This window comes from Metopolophium dirhodum, chromosome 1, assembly GCF_019925205.1.
Source record: "Metopolophium dirhodum isolate CAU chromosome 1, ASM1992520v1, whole genome shotgun sequence".
NCBI lineage: Eukaryota > Metazoa > Arthropoda > Insecta > Hemiptera > Aphididae > Metopolophium > Metopolophium dirhodum.
The window spans coordinates 68,552,736-68,575,136 of NC_083560.1; the positions used below are offsets into that span (position 1 = coordinate 68,552,736).

The 22,401-nt window shown below is 28.1% G+C and overlaps 3 protein-coding genes and 2 non-coding genes across 7 annotated transcripts; 3 read left to right on the forward strand and 2 right to left on the reverse strand.

The window, feature by feature from the left end:
- Window positions 1–2,812: 2,812 nt before the first annotated feature.
- LOC132937631 (U2 spliceosomal RNA) lies at window positions 2,813–3,006 on the reverse strand. The gene has a single exon (XR_009663744.1). It is a non-coding gene; the product is annotated as a U2 spliceosomal RNA (small nuclear RNA).
- Window positions 3,007–9,147: 6,141 nt separating this feature from the next.
- On the forward strand, window positions 9,148–9,271 carry LOC132937661 (U5 spliceosomal RNA). The gene has a single exon (XR_009663763.1). It is a non-coding gene; the product is annotated as a U5 spliceosomal RNA (small nuclear RNA).
- An 886-nt stretch (window positions 9,272–10,157) lies between these two features.
- LOC132933895 (ERI1 exoribonuclease 3-like) lies at window positions 10,158–12,964 on the forward strand. Of its 2 annotated transcripts, none has more exons than XM_061000167.1 (5): window positions 10,158–10,488; window positions 11,197–11,343; window positions 12,385–12,594; window positions 12,663–12,759; window positions 12,828–12,964. In XM_061000167.1, exons 1-5 carry the CDS (start codon window positions 10,285–10,287, stop codon window positions 12,914–12,916), a joined length of 747 nt encoding a protein of 248 aa, XP_060856150.1. In that variant the 5' UTR covers window positions 10,158–10,284; the 3' UTR covers window positions 12,917–12,964. The 2 variants fall into 2 exon arrangements, with proteins under 2 accessions (XP_060856150.1, XP_060856151.1); XM_061000168.1 differs by having other exon boundaries at window positions 12,448–12,594.
- LOC132933893 (hydroxymethylglutaryl-CoA synthase 1-like) lies at window positions 12,921–16,714 on the forward strand. Its single transcript, XM_061000166.1, has 9 exons — window positions 12,921–13,060; window positions 13,764–14,008; window positions 14,080–14,274; window positions 14,759–14,884; window positions 14,968–15,168; window positions 15,280–15,430; window positions 15,973–16,134; window positions 16,238–16,458; window positions 16,577–16,714. The coding sequence occupies exons 2-9, from the start codon at window positions 13,777–13,779 to the stop codon at window positions 16,678–16,680; spliced, it is 1,392 nt and encodes a 463-aa protein (XP_060856149.1). The 5' UTR covers window positions 12,921–13,060; window positions 13,764–13,776; the 3' UTR covers window positions 16,681–16,714.
- Window positions 16,701–22,279, reverse strand: LOC132933896 (MAP3K12-binding inhibitory protein 1-like). Of its 2 annotated transcripts, XM_061000169.1 has the most exons (6): window positions 22,123–22,279; window positions 21,858–22,035; window positions 21,586–21,754; window positions 21,176–21,522; window positions 20,621–20,689; window positions 16,701–16,840 (listed from the first exon to the last, which is right to left on the reverse strand). In XM_061000169.1, the coding sequence occupies exons 2-6, from the start codon at window positions 21,921–21,923 to the stop codon at window positions 16,757–16,759; spliced, it is 735 nt and encodes a 244-aa protein (XP_060856152.1). In that variant the 5' UTR covers window positions 21,924–22,035; window positions 22,123–22,279; the 3' UTR covers window positions 16,701–16,756. The 2 variants fall into 2 exon arrangements, with proteins under 2 accessions (XP_060856152.1, XP_060856154.1); XM_061000171.1 differs by having other exon boundaries at window positions 21,182–21,522; window positions 21,858–22,273.
- Window positions 22,280–22,401: the final 122 nt, after the last annotated feature.

A 22,401-nucleotide genomic window follows, 5' to 3' on the forward strand; every position in this document is an offset into this window, starting at 1 on the left:
TGTTAATATAAATAGTAATCTAGATTTACTAAAATAAACAAATGTGTTATTTAATTAAAATTATAATTATAACCCAATCAGATTATAAAAACATAAAACTTAAAATTAAATATGTTATAGCCTATAGGAAAATTGTAATAAAGATAAATTGATAAATAATACATTTTTACTAAAGATTAAAATTCGATTTACTTTATATGTACCTAATAGTTATTTATTAACTATAGTTTATCTTACATCAAGATAAAAGTTATAAAAATATTGTTTATTACCTAATGATTATCATATTATTATAATATTTAAATTTAAAGTATGAGTATCCGTATCTTGAAAATTACTTTAAATGATTTTATGTACAAATAATTTATCTAAGTGTATACATTATTATTAGGTACCAAATAATAATAATACTCTATATAATTATTATATTATTGTGGGGTAATGCTATTTAGTAATTACCTATTTAAAATTTATAAAAAATCATGTAAATATTTTTTGTCTTTAATATAATCACAGTATCTTTGGAGCTCTAAACAATGAAATATTTTTTCCTTCACTTCCACTAGCGTATCTTGTCTTACAACCTGGTACATAGCATTTATTTAGAATTTATAATTATTTAATTTACCTATTCAACTTTCAAAATAATATTTTAAAACTTAATATAATATTTATTGTTTGGTAACTAAACATTCAATAGTAGACATTTAAATGGACAGTCATAGTTCTTACAATAATTCTAATAAATTTTGAACAATATTGGGAAGGGATTTATCTTTTAAATACTATTTGTTATGACTGGAAGTCTACCTCTATATGTTTATTTTATTGAATTCGTGAATATATTTATACAATACATTAGTTTGGTCTATATTTAATGCACCATAATAGCAAATAATTAATGTATCATCAGCTCATTCCTCTCCATTGTTCACTCTTATAATTAGATATATTATTTAAAGTACATTTAGCCGCTTTTCTTACAAAATAGTTTTTTTGTAGATTTCGGTTTACAAAATATATGTATAAATTATAGTTATAAAGTTCTATCGGTCGCGTATAGTAAATAATCTTTCAGCTTAGATATAGAAATATTTACAAATTTACCAAAATTACATACTTAACTAATGTTTAGTATAGCTATTGATTTCATGGTAATTTTCATTAATAATTCAAACATAACTTGTTTTAATAACACAATCATAACTTGTTTTAATAAATCAGCTAGACTGAACTGACCGCTAAAGTTATTTGTGTTGAAAAAAATTTTAACAATTCTTGGTAGCCTTGGTCACACGGGATATATATTTTCCAAACATGACACAATCAATATTAGCGGATGGTTTAAGCGTATTGATTCAATGAAACAAGTTATGATTAACCCTTATTTTTATATCAACATGTAATTAACAGCCTTACAAAATATTAGATAGACACGTTATTTTTGGAAATTTGTTATGCAAACATACTTAGCTGGGAGATAACTTACCCAGCGTGATTGATAAAAAATGAAATACTTACAGTAATGAGTAATGACATTTCCCTTATCAAGGTCACTCTGAGACATGTTAATTTTACTTGTTTTGAAAAATTCCTTCATACAGTTTTATAACCAATTTTTTTTATAACTTCTTATAAGTCAGGTTCTCTTAACTTTTATTAAGGCAGAAATGTTAAAAAATTTTTTTAATTAAATGTTAAGAGGTAAGCTAAAACTTTAAAAAAAACAAATATAGGTTATTCAATTTAATGTATTTTATTATTCCTGAGGTATCTATAAAGTATAAACCTTATAAAATAGAAACTTGTCCAGACTCAATGATGAATACTTCATATTATACTGATAAGCGATTAATGGTTATATTACATACATATTTCAGTCATGATAAAATCAAATTCATAAAAATGCATTTTTCAAATTTACCTACTTCCTTATTTATAAGTTAGGAAAAACATAATCTTCAAGTCTGATATGTATAGTGTGTTCCTATATTATGTTCTAAAAAAAATTTTAGATAGATAATTAAGATATTTTAAGAGTACAATATACCATCATATTATGTTGTCTAAATTTGACTATTGCACAACAAAGCAAAATATATTATGTTCACAATAATCAATCTAACTCATATTATTTTTAATATAGAAGTGAGTCTATCATTACATCTAAAATACTATCTAGCCATCTAGGGCACATAAGCTTTTTTTTAATATAATAGATTTCTAAATCTCTATATGCTCATAACTTGATTCAAATTTACAATAAAAAAATAAACCTATGTGAGATTCTAATTTCTAGATAATATTCTAACATAAAAATTTAATAATACATCAATTAATTTTAATAATAATGCAATTGATATTTTGAACATTGTTATGTTTTACGATAATAAGACAAACAACACAATATGACGTGTATATGACCAATATTAATATTAATATTCAGACTAAGAGCCACTAATGGCATTCTGGGAAAACATTATGTGCCAAAGTAAGATAGGTATTTTATACATATTTTCCCTGTTCTTTATTTCCTTGGTCGTTTTTACTGATTACCGAAAAAAATATAACGTAACGGTGGCATGACAGTGCATATGTAATGATTTCCCGCATCACTAGGCACCCTCGGTCCGGGAAGTAACCAGCTTGAACCCGCTGTCCAACGACATGATACCGAAAGACTCGCCCGGCAGGAGCACCACAACTGAGTCGATGGTCGTGACAATCAGCAGGACACCACTCATTGCCGGACAAGACCGGAAGATCGCTTGTCGTTGTCTATGCAATTGATGTGTAATTTATGATCATGTTTAATATGTGGGCCGTTCCCGGTGGTACTGCAATACCGGGTCAACCCGCGGTGGAGCAGGAGCAAGCCCCAAAATCTCCACCAGTTTTGAAAAAATTAGTTTAACATTTGAACCTTTCAATGAAAGGTGTATCAGATGTTAAGCTGATAAGAACAGATACTACACTTTGATCTTAGCCGATAGGCCGAGAAGCGATACACTACCGACATCACTAAGGTATCTTAAAGATAAACACAATTCTAAGACGATTGCAGTTTCAAATTTGAGCGTGTTCGGAAAAGCGAAAATATCGATTTTCGAAAAATCGCATCTTCAAAATTGGCCGTATACGTCATTAATTTTATGTGTTGCACCTCGCAGGTCGATGATAATTGCATTGAAATAGATGATTTTATAGATTAATTGTCGAATATACCATCAGACAAATGATACAGCTCAATTGCGCTATCTACCGTCAATAAAAAACGAACGCATACGCGAAATATTCTTTTTCAAAAACGCGTATTCCGTTGTCTATTTCTACACGACTTTGTTTTTTCTCATGTTTAATAGTTGTAAAATACGTACGAGTTTGCAAATAACCGTTTGAATACAATACGATCAGTATCGTTGCGATGGAATTATAACAAACGACGTTTCTACATACGAAAATTCGACAACGGCGGACGCAGATAGCCGCCACCGTCGCGGTCGATGGGAATGTTACCTACGACGTGTAATAATGACGTGCGGCGAAATACGGCGGCATCGTGTACCAATAGCGCCCTCTCGTTGTCATACTATCGGCTCATGTATGTACATAATATTCTGAATATTATTTTATAACGTATAATGTGAGAAATAACAACAATAACAATACAATAATATTATTGTTGTTCTTTTTAAAACAATGTTTACAAATTAAACTTTATTACTCAAAATCATTAATCAATTAATATTTTACATTTATAAGTAGTTTAATGTTATGTAAGCATGTAGCCCACGAGCTCACCGCACAGGGGCTATAGTCCATATGCGTATTTTACATTTTCTGACTACGGTCATTACTTGTGCAACAAAAGTGCATTGTAAATTCCACCGATTGCAACCATTTTAAACCTTTTTTCATGTAAAATCCTCCGGTACTTTTTACTACCTGTAAAAACCTAAATTCAGTCAAATATAAATTCTTCCGGGTCCGGGATAGTTGAATTGCACATATTACTTAAAAAGAAATGGTCGAACTGCACTCGGGTAAAAAGCATATAGTGGTCGAACACCATTCGTTCAAAAAAAGGGGTTAAAATGTAAGGTCATTATGTACGGTCTAGTTTATTATTATAATAATATTTGACGCTTTAAAAAAAGAATAAAATAAATTATACATATATTACTACAAAAAAAGTTATAATAATAGTTGATGATAAACCTAAATAATATTATATCAATATAATGAATAATGGTATGTATAAAACAATCATTCTTAACTACGCTAATGATTAAAATCATTATAAGCGGGAAGGGAAATTAACTTTTAACCCCTTCAAATGCATGATATTTTTGTTGGAATACCTTTTTTGAGCCCAAGTGCAGTTCGACTAAAATAAGTGCAATTCGACCGGTATGGGTATCTCCGGGTCTAACTCAGTACTACCTGACGAGTGACAGGTACATATTATAAACACAGTATGATACAATATAAAAGATAAAATTGTAGATTTGTAAAAATTAAGATAAAAATAATTTATAAATCCATAGGAAATTTTACATCAATCTAAATATGGCACATAATTTCAATTTTTATTCACATATACTCACACATGCTAAATTGCCTGAACACATTGCATTTTTTAACGCAAACCGCCCAAATAAAGTAGTAGTAGGTAATAGGTACAAGGTACTTACCTAGCTTATGTACATATTTATTAAATAAATTATTTATATTTAGATACAACAATTTTAAAAATCATGTATATATAAAATCATGTAATATTATCAATTTTGATCAATACCGAAAAACGGACGCATACACGAAATATTATTTTCCAATAACATGTATTTCGTTGTCTAATTCAACAAGAATTAGTTTTTTCTTTTGTTTAATAGTTGTAAAACACTAGGGTATAGCATCCCCCCATGGCTACGCCTCTGAGTCACCACGTAAAGTGTACCTACGAATATAGTTCTGCCCATCGTACACGCAAAATAAACTCGGTTAAACGTATATTATACATTTATACCAACAATATACATATTTTAACAACATATATGGTATAAGTATAAGTATATTATACCAAAATTATCCTTTTTATAGACGTAGTTTATGTTTACTGGGACTATTCTTAATTTACCATCAAATATGTATTAATGTTAGATGTCTGCAGTTAACTTGGACCAATCGGACCAAATATTTATTATTTTAATAAAATACAATTTAAATTTATTAAAATTTTTACCTAATACATGTTATATTATATTATAATATTTTAAATAAAAATATTTAATATTTATAAGTTATAACTCATTCAATGTTTAATGTTACCTATATATTGTGTAGGTACCCCACCGTACACGGGCGCATACAGCTTAGTCTATAAATCATAATACACGTCTTTTACATTTTCAGTCATTATTTGTTTAGGCTTAAGTATATAACATTATACTAGTTGTCTAAATATGACTTATTATAGTTATTAATTATTACCTACTTGGCTTTGGCTACTTATTAATCAGTGTAGAACATAGATTGATATTTTCAAACAAAATTTGATGTCTGTTTAATTTTCATACAAAATTCAGTATTTTAGACTTCATTACTGTATTAAACTATCGAGTATTAATTACTATTTATGAATACGTGAACCAACTATCTACCATCTAATTAAAATTATTAAAATCTGTGAGTTTTTTAGTATTTTAGTTACAGTTTACATTTAGATACTTAACTAAACATTAGTATATATTATATTACACGTTTTGATGTTTTTATTACAGAATTAAACACCAATAAACTGTATATTTTGGTTTTATACATTTTTGTATATTTTGGTTATGGCAACACATTAACACAATTGATTTCATATGTATATTGTATATAATTATGAAGTTGTAACTGACGTTTTTTGCACTCGCATGTCATGTTTACACCCCCCTACACAGTGGTGGTGTTAAGGGGACAGAGGGCCCTCCCCCATTGGTCTATCATCTAGGTTAATAAATTGGTCCATTTTTATAAATATTTGTGTCGTAAAACTTGGAAAATTATAGACCCACCACTGCCCTTACCAACAAGGTTGGGCTGTATCCCGATACAATTATAAGTATAAAATGTAATTCAAATGAATTATTTCGGAAAAAATAAATTTAACCTACTGTTGTAAAAGTAAAATAAATTACTTTAATCACAATTATACCATCAAACCAGCTGATCCCGTGCACTTCGTTGCCCGTTAAATGTATCAACTCTTTATGACACAAACTTTGTTCAATTCATTATTTAATATTCAGTGTATGGTGTTCAAAATTGATCTTAACTTCTCCGTTGCCCGGAATAAAAATTCTGATTCGCAGCAGTACATTATCAGGTAGGCAATCTACCTGCGGTAGTTCGCGGGCCCCGCCGTGTTGTTTGTACGTAAGTGTATGATTTAACTCTAAAGTATCAAAGTTATACCAAGTTTGTCGTTTTTACTTAATTCCACCTACGATGGATTAATATAATCAATTTATACAAAATCCTATCCTAACCTAACCGTACCAAAATCTGATGAATAAAAAAAAACAAATTTAACCCTTTGTAAATTAATCTATTTTCTTCCCAGAGATCTAATCTACCCACAAACATTAATTTATATATATATCTAACAATATAAATACAGAGACTATAACTGTACAGACTAAACTCTAGAACTACTTATCAGTTATCAGATCTTCTAGTATATTATATTATCCTCTTCATGCACGACTTTTTAGATTTTCAAAAAAAAAACATCTATATAGAATTTGGGCTAAATAAGCTCATGGGATAGATTACAACCCCGTTATCATATGATACCTCTGTGCATATTTGGAACAACTTTTTTTTTAGATAGGTTGTTTTTAGACTACCTGAACTGGTGGAGTCGATACTGGCGGAATCGATGCTACATTGGCGGAATCGATAGGCCCCGTGGGTAGTACCATTGATTATAAATACTATAATATATTATATATTATACTATTATTAACTATGTATTTATTTTTCATAGTCACAGGTAGTACCTACTGTGATCGCATTAATGTGTGAGTGTGACTGTAGTGTAAAAAAAATAACAAGGCGCTCCACGCAAGTCAATAAATTACGTGCTACACAAATATCTATAGAATATTTTGAGTTTTATGGTAAAAAAATATACATTTTTTGCAAATTGTATTACCTAATCGTTAGTTATCTGATACAATTTCTGAAAACATATTTGTACTTGTCATGAAATTTACTTGAAATCCACTTTCTTACAATCTTAAATTAATTTTTTAGTTCAATATTTATATCGTATCTTTTTAAATGTGGTAAATGATAATTATAGATACTAATTAACGTTTAAAAAATATATTTGTTCGACCATTTGCATATGGTTGTGACTTGTGAGTAATATTGTAGTCTGGGAATTTTTTTTCCTGGGGATTTTTATTCCGACTGCCATTACTGTAGGTATACTTATAAAATTTATTATTTCTTAATTTAAATAATTTATATTTATGTAGGTATATTTAATACGAAATGTATTCTGGTATTCATAAATATTAAAATATTGATTATTAAATTAAACCTAGTACCTACTACATAATATTATGTATAAGCAATAAGTATAACCGTTAGGTATATATAAATTATAATACATGGTATAACGTTTAACTGAACTTTCAATAAATACAACTGAAATGGATACCTATAATAGTATATACAAATTTGTATGGTATTAACAAATAATAATACAGAATCTAAAAGCATACTTTGAAGAACAAATAGTAAATAAATAAAAATTATATCTGATAGGTAGACTGTTTTTTTTAAGACTTTTTAAAAAAATTTCACAATGTCAAACTGGAGAGACCGTTTCATTAAAAAGTGACCAATATTTTCGTATTTCACAAATTATTATATATATTATAATTATTATATATAATATGATTGCATACACGTATTTTTTTTTTTTTGCTGGTCGAACAAGGCCCACGGCCCATGAATATTATTATTACGTCCGGTTACGTCCGGCCCGCCACACACTGCGGCGGCGGTTAATAAAATTGTCCACAGTCAACACATCGCGACGTCAAATAGCATTTTACAGTGTGTGCAGACTCTAAAATACGGCATGAAGAATGATCGTTTTGGAATTCCGGAATTCTGCCGATCGCTGTCCGCGTATTATTATTTTTCAGGTGAAATAGTATGGCCGGGCGGACACTAAAGCATGTACAATAACGTGTACAAGCATTAAATATTGCAGTACAAAACTGACAGTCAGTGGTCTGTGGGAAGAGGAAGTTTTTGTTTTCACTGCATTGGTGTGGTGCGCCCGGTCAAAGGAGTGCGGTGTAACGTCGAACCACGAACATCTATACCGGCACCAATGGATCGGCTAAAGAGAGAAATAAGACAATATTATTTATATGAGTGAGAACGCTGATGTCTCGGAATTTAGTCGAAATTAGAATTATTTTACGGGAGCGAAACAATAACAACAATCACTTTTAAAAGCACTATAACCATTCATAGAGCTATAAATGATTATACCAATTCTATTACTATTTACGGATTGTTATAAACATCATAACAGCCGTTGTTTGAATGCGTCAACAAAAAATCAATTCGATCGATCGGCATTTACTATACATTGTCGCCCGTATTCGTTATCCACTTAAGCACGTCAACATCATATTGTATTCAATTAATTAATCATGCTCTTACGCACAGTACTCGGCTACCGGCTATGGACACGGATCCGAAAATCCTACGATTGAGGAGAGCTGTGAATTGTGATTCGTTCCGATTTCATTCGGTATTATTGTTGTGGACGCCGGCCAACTTGCGTTCCCGTGTGTCGGCGGACGGTCGATAGATGGCGTTCGCGGGTACGGTCGTTTGCTGACGCGGTTTTTATGCGGTCGCCGGGCGTGTTGGGCGTACCGCGAACAAAGCTGTTCACGCTCGGCCGTTGCGACAACGTCTAAAGCTTGCACTGGTGTGGTACGGACTCGCGGCGGCTCGGCCGATTCGCGTTCACATCCAGGAAAACGGTGTGATGCGAATACCGGCGACTGCACAGCGTTGCTGCCGTACGAATTGTATATAGGGAACCGACCGCCACCGTCCAACTAACTCCGGTTCCCTTTCAAATCGCAAAAATCTTTCGCCTTTTACTAAAGATTTCCGTGGAGGGGAGCACTCAAAGGAGTCTAGAAAAGAAATTTTTTAAATTGCCTGATCTACTGGTCGGGCTTCTTATGCTTCATATAAATTTAATAAACATGGTACATGCAGACGATACGGATAACGTAAACGTCTTTGCGTTAGTAAAGTTCTGAACGTCGGTACTGCTCTTTAAAAAATACCATGTTACTGCCTTATGACGTGATTATAATTGTGTATAAGATTATATTGTATACACGACGATATAACAATTTATTTATTTTTTCGTCATAATATTATTATACGATAAATTTATATCCATGCGCCTGATAACTATCAACTCTGCTTTCTTGATCGGCGGTACTGTTCCACTGTCGCGCTAGCGGTTTCGCTACCGACGCGGTGTGTCGTGATATCACAACAGATTTTAAGAGCATTTTATTTTTCTAATAATGGTTAAGGAAAATAAAATAAAAATAATTTTCTTCACACGATTACAATTATTCATACTACAAATGTTAATAATAATATTATAAGTTATAACATATTAACACTACTGTACCTACTATTTCTTAATAAAAAAAAAAAAAAACAACTAGGTGTTTTGAAATTACATTAATGCATAATTCAAAATGTTTACACGATTGTAATTTATAACAGTATAATAAAGTAATTCTTATTACTTAGTAGTTAATAACTTAAAGTAGGTACACGATTATAAAGAACTTATAATATAATTATTTTATAATTAATAGTAATTAGTATAAACACAATAATTATTATTATTTATATTTTAATCTTAAAATTTGATTTATGTGTGAAGAATGTTTATAAGAATTTAGAACTGCAGCAGAGAAGCAGTTTTTAAGATAATATAACAAACATAATAATAATAATAATAATAATAATAAAAATATTATTGTTATGCAGTATTGTGATTACTGATTACCAACTTATCAGAAAATGATGACTGATAAGAGGGAGATGTTCTGAACTACAACTTACTGGAGTATCTTTATTCTTTAGACAATAATATTATGTATTATTGAGATTGGAGATTGATCTTTTTACTTTTTTTTATATAAATTTAACATTTTGTAAATTATGATGAAGTTTAATGTCTTATTCCGACCACAAATATTTCATAAGTACAATTTGGTGTTCAATAAAACAATGTTTATCCGGTCAACGGACAAGCCAAATGCAGAATCAATTACAAGACCTAACATGTCACAACCATATACTAAGTTTTTTGTCTTAGATTTTGAAGCTACTTGCGACAATGGGGCTCATTTACTAAAACCTCAGGTTCATTTTTACTTTTAGCATATAGCAATTGTATTAGACTTAATTATTAGTTTGTTAAAAGAAAAAAAATGGATATAATCACTTAATTATAACTGGATTTTTCACAAGGTTTAATATTCAATTTAACATATTTTACAGATGAAATATAATATAGATAATAAACTAATAAGAATGTAGAAACTTATTTACCTGTTTTAAGTTAAAAGTGGGATATTTAAATGTAATAATTATTAATAAATACAAATTGTTATATAACTGTCTTATCCATTTTCTAATGGTCTAATATAGTCTTCTAAACATTTTGATTAGAACTGATTCATACATTTTCTCTTGAGTTTACTTCAGTTTTTTTGACATTACTGTACTTGAAAAAAAAGCTTTGATAGTATGATTTCCAGTATGGCACTATATAAAGTTGTTGCACTACATTTTCTTAAGTTTTTGCTGTATACAATTGTTAAACAAATATACCCATACCATATTAATTATGTATTAAAATTAGTTTAATAATTACTAATTTTATGTACAGAATCATAAAATCATAATTTACAATATATTAGGACAATGATGTTATATCCAATACATATTGATAAAAAATAAGGAGTGTTATATAAACAAATTGTTTTAAGGCATCATATTAAAATTTTAATTTACTTACTGTTTAACTAAGTAATGTCATATTAATAGTTTTTAATATATTTGTTTTAGGAAATAATTGAATTTCCATGTATACTAGTCGAACTTAATACGGCCAAAGGCGGTTTTGAAGTAGTATCAATTTTTCATTCATATGTCAAACCTATAATTCATACAGTGCTGACAGAATATTGTACACAGTTGACTGGTATTACACAAGTATGGTATTTCAAAAACAATGCTACTACTGTTAAGCTTTGTAATTCAATTTGTTAGAACTACTATTTAAACTAATTAATAAATTACTAATTGACTTTTCCAAATTACTTTTTAACTGTATATATTTAAAACAACTATTTATTTTCATTTGTAATGCAAATATTAATAATATAAGGACGTTAGGTTTAGATTTTTAGATTTTTGATATTATAAATTTAGAAACAGTATCAAATATTAGACTTTAACTTACAATTCTTAATGTAGGCCAGTGGCGGTGGTCCACAAGAAATGTATGAGATACCTAATAATCTATGTAAGATGGTAAAAATATTAATTTTGTTATAGGTGCATACCAAAATAATGTACCTACTTATCTAAATTAATTTTTTTAAGCTTTTTACCACATTAAAATATAAATAAATTAGAAAAACTAACTAATTGGTTATTATTGACCTATGATTTATGAACATAAACACAATATCTTAGTAATTAATGGATAATGTACAGTGTTTAACGTACAAATGACGCGACATGATAAAAATAGGTTTGGTGCACACATTAAATGTGCTCCAAACAATTTGTGCTCCACGAATTATTTAATCGTTTATAGACACATTTCTCAACATAAAAACTGCAAAAACAGATTTTTTTACAGACCATCTGCATAATAATCAATTTAATGTTACTATATGAATCTTTTTATTTTTATAATTTTTTTAATTTTTTGGGTGGTTCATGTGCTCTTGTGCACCATACCAAGAGCCGCCACTGGTGTAGGCTACTAAATATGATTTGCCCCGAAATCAGATAGTATAAATCCGACCACGTAAGAATACACAAAATATAATGATTAATGCATCATGATATTATATTGTATAAAACATACATTTTACTTGTAACAATTGACACAATAAAAAAAAATATCTTAGTATATTTATTAAATTTTACTTGATTATATTATATTAGTTTACACATTATTATTTTAAAAAATAGAGCTTTTAATTATTAAAAAAAAAATTCTGTTTATGTTATGAATATTAGGATATGGTTAGTAATAGCCCACCATTTGATGATGTTTTCTTCAATTTTTGTAATTGGCATAAGGATCACACTAATATGGGAAAAGAAAAATCCATCATCGTAACTTCAGGAAACTGGGACATAGGCAACATGTTCATTGAACAATGTAAATTGTTTCCTTCAACAATAAAAATTCCAGAGTTCATGTGTACTTGGATAAATATTAAAAAGGTATTTCAACATTCTCAACTAATTATAAATTGAAAAAAAATTTTTTTTTATTGTGATTATTTTAATAGTTATTTGCTCTGACAATGGGACAATATCCGTTAGGTATAAAAAGTATGCTTAAGACAACAAATTCAAAACAATTTGGTAATATTCACAGTGGAATTGGTAATATTTATTTTAAGTAAATATTTATGGAGAATAAAGTTATTATTGTTTTTATTTATTATTTATAGACGATTGTGTTAACATTATTACCATTATGAATCAATTATCACAGAGAGGCTGTGTATTTCAAGCTACTAATAAAATAATCAGTGTATAAAATATGTCTTGTATAATATACCATAATAAGTGAAATCAAAATAAATAATAGAATTTTTAATTATTTTTTACCTAATTTTATTAATATTAATCAAGTATGGATGGCTTCAAGTGCTCTACATTTAAGTATGGTATAAACCTAAAGGTGAGAAATTCTTAATTTCTTAATTTGTAGTTTTTATGTCTTAGTATAACGGGTTAGATATAAAATTGGAAACATTATATACACATTATGCACTGAAGTCTCAATATATTAAGACTTTATCCATAAATGCATATTTAAATTAAATTTTTATTTTTTACAATATCATTTAGTTAGTTTATGGATATAGCAATAAAAGTTTATTGTATAATTTATTCGTATATTTTTGTTCATTTTGATTAGTATACATATTATAATAATATAATTTGTAATTTTATATAATTTACTGATCATTATATTTAATGGGAAATTCAAACTATAAATAAACTATATATAAATTACAATAGCCAATAGCCCGATTTTCACACACTGCGATTAATATTTAGTTATACAATAAAAAGTTAGCATATAAATATAATTTTTATACAGTTTGACTCACATTATCACAATGTAGTTCCCATTACATGGTTTATTGACTATAATTAATTTTTTTAATTACATATTTACAATTTCAATAGATACTATATAAACGTTGTCTTATTTTTGCTGACAGTTACTCTATTAAACCAGTAAAATATTTATAATTTGAAGTAAGATATTGTAAGTTATTTATTTTTTCATCATATCAATCTCATATTCACTTTTCATTATAACTGTAAAAAGTACCAATGATTTTTTGTATATAAATGTAAATTTTTGTTTAAAGTCATAGTATAATAATGGATAACACCCAAGGTAAATGGCCTGATCACGTAGGCATACTAGCCTTAGAGATAGTAGTACCATCTACATATGTAAACCAGACTGACCTTGAGGTGCACGATGGTGTATCTAAAGGCAAGTATACAATCGGTCTGGGTCAAGAGCGCATGGCATTTTGTTCAGACCGCGAAGATGTCGTCTCATTGTGTCTAACTGCAGTAAGTTTGTTGATGCAGCGTACAAGAACAAGTATGTATGTATATTTTTATACCAGATAATGTGTCTAATGATTTTATATTGTACATTTAAATACAACTAAGGTTATTCAAATATTGGACGACTCGAAGTGGGAACCGAAACACCGGTAGACAAGTCCAAAAGTATCAAATCCATGTTAATGCGTTTATTTGACAACTGTAACAATGTCGAAGGAGTAGATTCGACCAATGCTTGTTATGGGGGCACCGCTGCCCTTTTCAACTCAATAGCATGGTTGGAGTCCAGTGCTTGGGATGGTATATACCAACTATATAATAAAGGAATTTGAATTTATTAATCATTACTATCATTGAATCATGGGTCAAGACTGCATTTGCATACTTATTAAGAAAGGACATTTATTTAATGTTGTTATAATTTAAGAGTAGTTAAACAGCAGTAAATAAGAAACAAATTTAAAGTTTTGTTTTGTTGTTAACAACAAGAATAATTTGAATCTAAAAAAATTACAATTAAAAATAATAAATGATTAGAAATCAGTTATGAGGTTTTCATTAATGTTATATTGTTTTGTCTATATGGTACCTACTTTTAACATTAACATACAAATTAAACACTGTTTGATGATCTCAAAAGCTTACATTTTAATGTTTTATTAAGCGTCAGTGATAATTTTTATAAGTATATTAAGTCCCTGTTCTGAATTCATAACTCATAAATAATGGAACATATTATATTTAAACATTATGTCGATTATGACTTATGTACACCTGTTTGTAGGACGGCTCGCTATTGTTGTTGCTGCAGACGTCGCGACATATGCTCGTGGTGGAGCAAGGCCAACAGGTGGTGCAGGCGCAGTGGCAATGCTTCTAGGACCCAACGCACCCTTGGTGTTAGACAGAGGTTCCTAGATAAAACCATATAATTTTCTAGCAATCGTAACATTGTTTTTTTTTTTACATTCTCTAAACTTAATAAAAATTCAGAATTGAGAGCTTCACACATGGCAGACACGTACGATTTTTACAAAGGAGACATGGGCACAAATTATCCAACAGTGGACGGAAAAGTGTCAATCCGGTGTTATTTTGATGCGCTTTACAACTGCTATTATCTGTACCGAAAGAGGTTTTTGAAGAAATTTGCTGACACCGACAACAGCGAATCCAATACTCCGAATAATACTAGTACAGTTTTTATTTTCACCCATTCTCTAAAGGCTGTGTAAACTCAAATTTACTGCTGTTACTTACCGATTGCAATTGATTTTGTTCACGTGTAAACATAAAATTTTATAGGCCCTAAGAGTGTATTGCAACACTTTGACGCCATCGTGTTTCATTCTCCTTACGGAAAACTCGTGAGGAAAGCATTTACCTGGTTAACGCTTCACGACGTCCAGTTAGACGCTAAATGTTATGAGAATGAATCCGATCTGTTGAAATATGTGTAAGCATTAAATGTGAGATAAATAAAACCATATTTTTGAATGGGAACAATCAAAAATATTGTACATCATTAATATCAGCTACCTAGCTTTTTTTTTTAATTATAAAAATATGTGGTTTTTTATGAATTTTTAAAAGATATTTGAAACAAATTGTGAACATTCTTAGCTGAGGAGTTATGATAACTTCAATATTGTCTCAATTTGGTAATACAAATACAGTAAAGATAACCCTTTTATAATTTTGACATCCCTAAAATTTTAGAACAAAACTAACCCAAGTAATTCATAAGATAAAAACAAATTTAATTTTAACTTTTTATAATTTTTATTTTTTTTAAATACTGTCTTAAAAAATGTTTCCAAGTTTTTTGAACATTTATCCAATAATTTAACAAAATTGTTTCTGCAAAAAGTATTTTTGAATTCATCATTAAAAAACACTGTTTTTAATAAAACAAAATTGTAATTGTATGGTAAAGGTGCATAATTAACCTTCGATTGCCATTGAAATAATAATGTATGAAATATCATGAACTGTTAGAAACTCAGATATCAGTGTCAATATGTTATCCGAATTGGGTGTTATAAAGGACACAGAAAAACTGTTTAAAAAACTCACTGCGCCAACTCAAAAATTACCCAAAAATATTGGAAACATGTACACGGCATCTATATTTGGTGGGCTGATTTCTTACTTGCTTAGGTAATTATACACTACTAGGGTTTTTATTGTTTTTTACAAATTTAGCATAAACCGGAGTAGCAATGTGTGTTGTAATTTATGTGTTAAATAAATTGAATTACAGTAAACCTACCAATGAAATGGCTGGGAAACGAATAGCAATGTTTTCATTTGGTTCTGGCATGTGTTCTTCATTTTATTCAATTACTATACGCCCAGGAGCAAAACTAGAAACCCTTATTGATTTATTGCAACATGTTCCTGTGATGTTAGAAAACAGACAGAGTACATCGACTGTTGAATTTGAAAATACACTAACAAACCGGGAGTTGGCTTACAACAAAGGTAGTATATTTTTTAAAGTTCTACATAGCTATTTCTTATTATTTTCATGAATATATCTGAATAATAGTAATAGTTTTGACTACAGTCTTTAAATTAAATTATTTTAATTTGTTTGTAGCACCTTTTGAACCTACTTCAAATGTTGACAATTTGTTTCCCGACTCGTGGTACTTGACTCATATTGATAGTACCTTTAAACGATATTATGGACAAAAGAAATAACAAACTATGTTTAGAAGTACCAGATATTTTTAATGATTTTATACAATAAGATAAAAATAAATGTCTTATGTATTAATTATTGATTCAAGAATTTTTTTTTTTTTTCATCAATTCTTTTGACATTGTTAATGAGTTCTTGTATTTCATTGGCAGAATATTTCTGAAAAATAATTAATATTTTAACATTTGAATTGTAAATTTAACATGTAGAAAAATAGTTTTTAAGAATGAAATATAAATAAAAAGTAATAGACATTAAAAAATTACAAAATAAACTAATTTTGTTTTTATTCTTAGGTATTTTAATTTTATATTTTGTTCTCAGATATATTGACTTGATAAACTCAAAGATCATAAATTCTTAGTTCCTAGTGTAAAATATGAATGGAAACATATTAATTTAATGCATTAAGAAACAAATTTAAAAATGTAGGCACTGTAATAGTTGCTATAAAAAACTAGAGAAGTCGCTCTGCCATTATTATAAACTCTGTTCCACAAGAGAACTCAAACCAACGTTTTTCTAGGCATACCAATGCGTCTACCTATTTAAAAAATGGTTCCGCTATGAAAGGGTATCTCATAGAGATGTGCAGAAAAACTGATTTTGGTTTGTGTACTCTCGTGGACCAGAGTACAGTAAATTTTGAGTGTACTTTGATTTTGATAATATATAATTATAATACAATAAGTTCCAAGTCACTGTGAACACTGTTTACTCACTTCCACTATGAATATTTTTAAATTTATTTATATTACATTTAGAAATATTTTAAGTTGATCTAATTTTTGACAAAAACATCACATAATATATTTATAAGTAATTTTTATAATATTATATCATTTAATATGTAGTTTTGTTATTACTTATTGACTCGTGTTGTTATAGACGTACAGTAGAACAGTGTGATAGGTTCATGATATAAATAACTTAAAATTAGTCAAAATACATTACTATGCATAAAAAAAATAATAATATATGTGATGACGAAAACTTTCAAGTCCTTACAGTAAATATTTTTGAATTATAAGAAAATAACTATAACCGTTAAAGAAAAAATCAAATTCTTATCAAAAAAGGAAAAAGTCCAAAATTTAAATTTATAGTAGTCTTATAGTTTAGTTAAATCCAGGATAATTGCTGCATATCTAACAAATGCATGCTAATATAAATATTAATAATGTAAATAATGTGATTTTGTATGATTTAATGAAAATAATTTTTCTTAACACTAATGCATAGCTAAAAACAAAGATGGTTATGCCTTATGAGTTATGATAAGAGTTCAAATTTTGTAGCCATGTAAAACTATTAAAAAGCACCTAAATTATTTTTAATAAACCCACAAAATGTGTATATTAGACAAGTGTTAATTTTGTTTATTTACTATTTGATATATGAGTATATAACAATACCTATACCAGGTAACAGTTAGTTTAATATTCTAAATTACAATAATTAAATGTATAAAAATATAATACAAAAAAAGCGGATAAGTGGAAGGAGCTCTACAGTACAGTAAGTTTCAAGTGGGTGACTAATGGATGATGTTAAATTTTAATTCAATGATATAATATCATTGTATACGAAAAAAAAGTTTCTGAGCGGAGACTGTTTGTCAGCCTTGGGTATTTTATATTATATTTATGTTGTTATTATTAATACGGTAGCCGGTTAAGTTGAATTGTTATTATTTGTTTACTATTTCATATTGGTATATAATAATATACTTTAGTACCCATAATATTTTTAAAAAAAAAACACAAAACTAAATTCGTTTTTCTTCATTTAAGTATCTAATTTTGTCGAAATTTAAACATAAAATAGCTATAAAAAAATAACGGTTTTTATATTTTTTTTGGTTACCGAATAACATACTTACATGGAACTTTGTTTTAAATTTTTAATCCTTAGCTATAAAAAGTTGAACACTATAAATTTTGTCAAAATTTAAACTTTAAATGATAATAAAAAAAAACGTACATATGCATTTTTACTATTTTTTGTCCGTTATTGTAACAATATATCAGGAGCCTTGTATTCATTTTTCACACTTTTTGACCCAACAACAAACAACAATTTATTGACATTTATAGAAAAATAAAAAAAAAATTTAAATTTGAAATTCCCCGAAAACCGCTCAAATCGAGTGAAGTTTTCATGTATCTATAGTTATTTGTTTTTAAATTACAACCACATAAGAAAAACGCTACATAAGAAATCTAGTTATTATGCAATCTTGTAAAAATATGAACTACAAACGCTCATAAAAATTTTATTTGACTTTCTTGTAGACAAACTTATGAGGAATCTTGTATTACATTTTGAAATCTTAGATTCAAAAAGAAAATTTTTTATGAAATTCTAACTTTTTGTGATTTTTACGTATTTTGTTAATATTTGAACTTTAAATGCTTATAAAATAAAATTGTAACTATAGATTTTAAATAATTTTTAAATGTCATTGTAACAATATAGTAGAAGCCTTGTATTCAATTTTCAAGCTTTATTCCCAACATATAACATTTTATTGACATTCATAGAATAAAAAACTAAAAAACTTGAAACTGAAAATTTTCTTTAACAGTTCAAAACAAATCAAAAAATTGTTATCCTGTATGGAAAATGCGAATATAAGCAACCTGTGAAAATCTACGATTATTTTTTTTTAGAGTAATACCAAAAACCAAAATCGATTTTGTCAAAAACCAATTTTGCTTAAAAATTCCCGGTTTTTCTTAATTTTTATTTTGTTTTCCATGGCGTTTTAAAAAACTATTGGGAATTTTAAATTTTGACCTCCTCATTGCACCAACTAGATTCACTTTCCCAACAAACAAGATACTGTTGATGAAAATCAAAGTAGTTTTACAGCCTCAAACGGTGATGAGTCATAAAAAAAAAATTTGGTAAAAAACATATCATTATAAAATTAATACTTTCATTGCTCCGCTCAGAATATAAAAATAAATGTTAAGTGGGTAACGCTCTTCTGTAAATTAGATGTCTAGAAGTTACAGTAATGGATGTGTTAAATTTGAATTTAATGATATAAAATCATTGTATACAAAAAACGATTCAGAGCACAGGCGGTCAGACAGCCTATAATATTATTAAGTATATTGTACGATATTATTGTTATTAAAGTACTTTATATTACTATTACTATCTTCTAATTTTAATTTAAGAAATTGCATTTAAAAATGTTATTGTGTGTAAAAAATATAATACAATTTCGAGTAGGTACCCAGGAGCCAGGTATAATATTTTTAAATTACAACAAAACTACTAAAATCGTTAATCTTTGTTTAGATATATAATTTTGCCAATATTTTTTTTTAGATTTTTTGGTTACAGTATAAACTACTAACTAACTACTACTTTGTTTTGAATTTACAATCCTTAACTATAAAAATTGAACATTTCATACATTTTCAACTACAAAATAATTTGATACATTTTTTCGAAGTGTAAACTTTAAATGCTTATAAATAAAAATCATGTCTATGTATTTTTAATATTTTTAAACTGTTCTTGTAACAATGTGTGAAAGCATTGTATTACATTTTCAAGCTTTTTGACCCAACAATTAAATTTATTTATTTTTAAATAGGGTAACTTCTCAATGTTGAGAAACACTTGACAGTCGACACCTACTACACAGCAGAGCAACTTCCCCAGGGTTTTTTTTTTTTACATTTTGTAACCTTATGTTTAGATTAATGGTTTGAATTTGTACCTGGGCTCAATTATTTTAAACTACAGTACTATGAAAAATGATTAAACTTGTGAGAGTCTCAAATGTTTATTTGATTTATATTTTGATATTAAATTTGGTAATATTATGATTTATACCACATTAACATTATTTAATACCATATATAATGTATTATAAACTCATTGAAATTATTGGTATTTATAAAACAGTAGATAACTTACCGATTTCTTTGGTAATACGCTTGGTTTTATTTCTTTTTTTATCATATTATCTTCACAGGCAAGTTTTTTCTGAAAAATAATTATAAATCATTATGAAGTCAGAAGTGATATGTAAACAAATGTTGTGTGATTTTGCTAAGAAAATAAATTTAATTCTAGCATCTTCTATGTGTGCTATTTATTGTTAGTATTTAGCAATTTAAGTGAATGTTAGTCTGTGCTATGCATAGACAATAAAGAATAGATGGGACTGTCGAAATTATAAGATTGGACAGGAACTGCACATAAGAGCAGCATTGCGAGAATTATACCAACATATACAGTATACAGTTATATGTTCTGTCTCGATAACTATTGTGCATGCATACTAATATTAAATTTACTTCTGGATACAGCTAAACCTTATTTATAAGGTCACATAATTTACTATCTCATGTTTAAATACAACAAAGAACTAGCCTACCCAATAACTACCATTTTCAAATACAATATCAAAATAAAATATATTAATATGTATCTAACTAATACTAATTAATCAATAAAATATAATAATACATTTACTTGTCTAATAAGATCATCGGTCTTTAAATTGTGTCGTATAGTTCCCGTATCTTTATCAATGGAAAAAGTATTTGATAATGAGTAATTTTCATTGATATTTAATAAAATATTTTCTAGTTTTAATACATGATCTTCTAATGATTTTAGTTTATCATAAATATCAATGTTACTTCGGCCATCACTTTTAATATTTAAGACTGTTTCAATGTTTGATATTCTTTCTTGCACATCTGGGTTTAATCCAATAGAATTAGAATTACTTGATAAATTGTAGCTGTTTAAGCTAGCTGGATCCAAACCGCCATTATTCAGTGGTCCTAAATTATTATTCACTTTCGTCTCTGAAAAAATAAAAATAATTTAATTTATAAGTATCAAATAAAAAGGATATAAAAATGCTGTACTTTTAACAAAGCATTCAGATCCTTTCTGACGTTTAGCTTCTATTGTATTACATGTTCTAGAAGCACTAGAACAATTTCGGCTAGATATTGAGTTACAATACAATCTGGCATTTCTTTCTTGGTTTTCATCTCTCTTTCTCTTTAAGAAATTTTCAATCCTTCTGTTTACCTATCGTAAAAATATTATGTTTTTACATTAACAAATATGATTTTTGAATTGTTTACTGTTATAATAAAACAAAGTTGTGTACTTGTGTGAATTTTAAACTTACCACAGCAATAGGTTTATATATTTGAATTTCATCAGAATCAAATGTTATTTCATTGCCTTTCTCCATAGTTTTCAATTCAGCAGGCTGTACATATAAATCCACACACTTGATGCATTTATGCGTTAGGTATATCCCTCAACTGTACACAGTTGCACTCATATGAGTATATCCATTATGCCTAGGGTAATCAACTAATTTAGGGTTATACAAAAAATATGCATTCAGTTGATATGACTAAAAAGTAATAATATTATTATGATCGTACTTAAATCCTAGATGAAATTTACAACGTAATAAATTAAACGACAAATTACACTTTTATGGCAAAGTTATCTGTATTAAAAAATACACAATTCAAATTTTTAATCATAATTTACATGCGCCAAATATCAATGCAGAGTTTCGAAATTTCCAAAGAAAATGTAGGAGGGTGAAGTTGGCCATTGATAAGAATGACGTGTACAATGGGTTGCCTATACAAACATATTTTAGTTTAAAAATTTAAACTTATACCGAATACACACCACATAGACTGGCGTCGTAT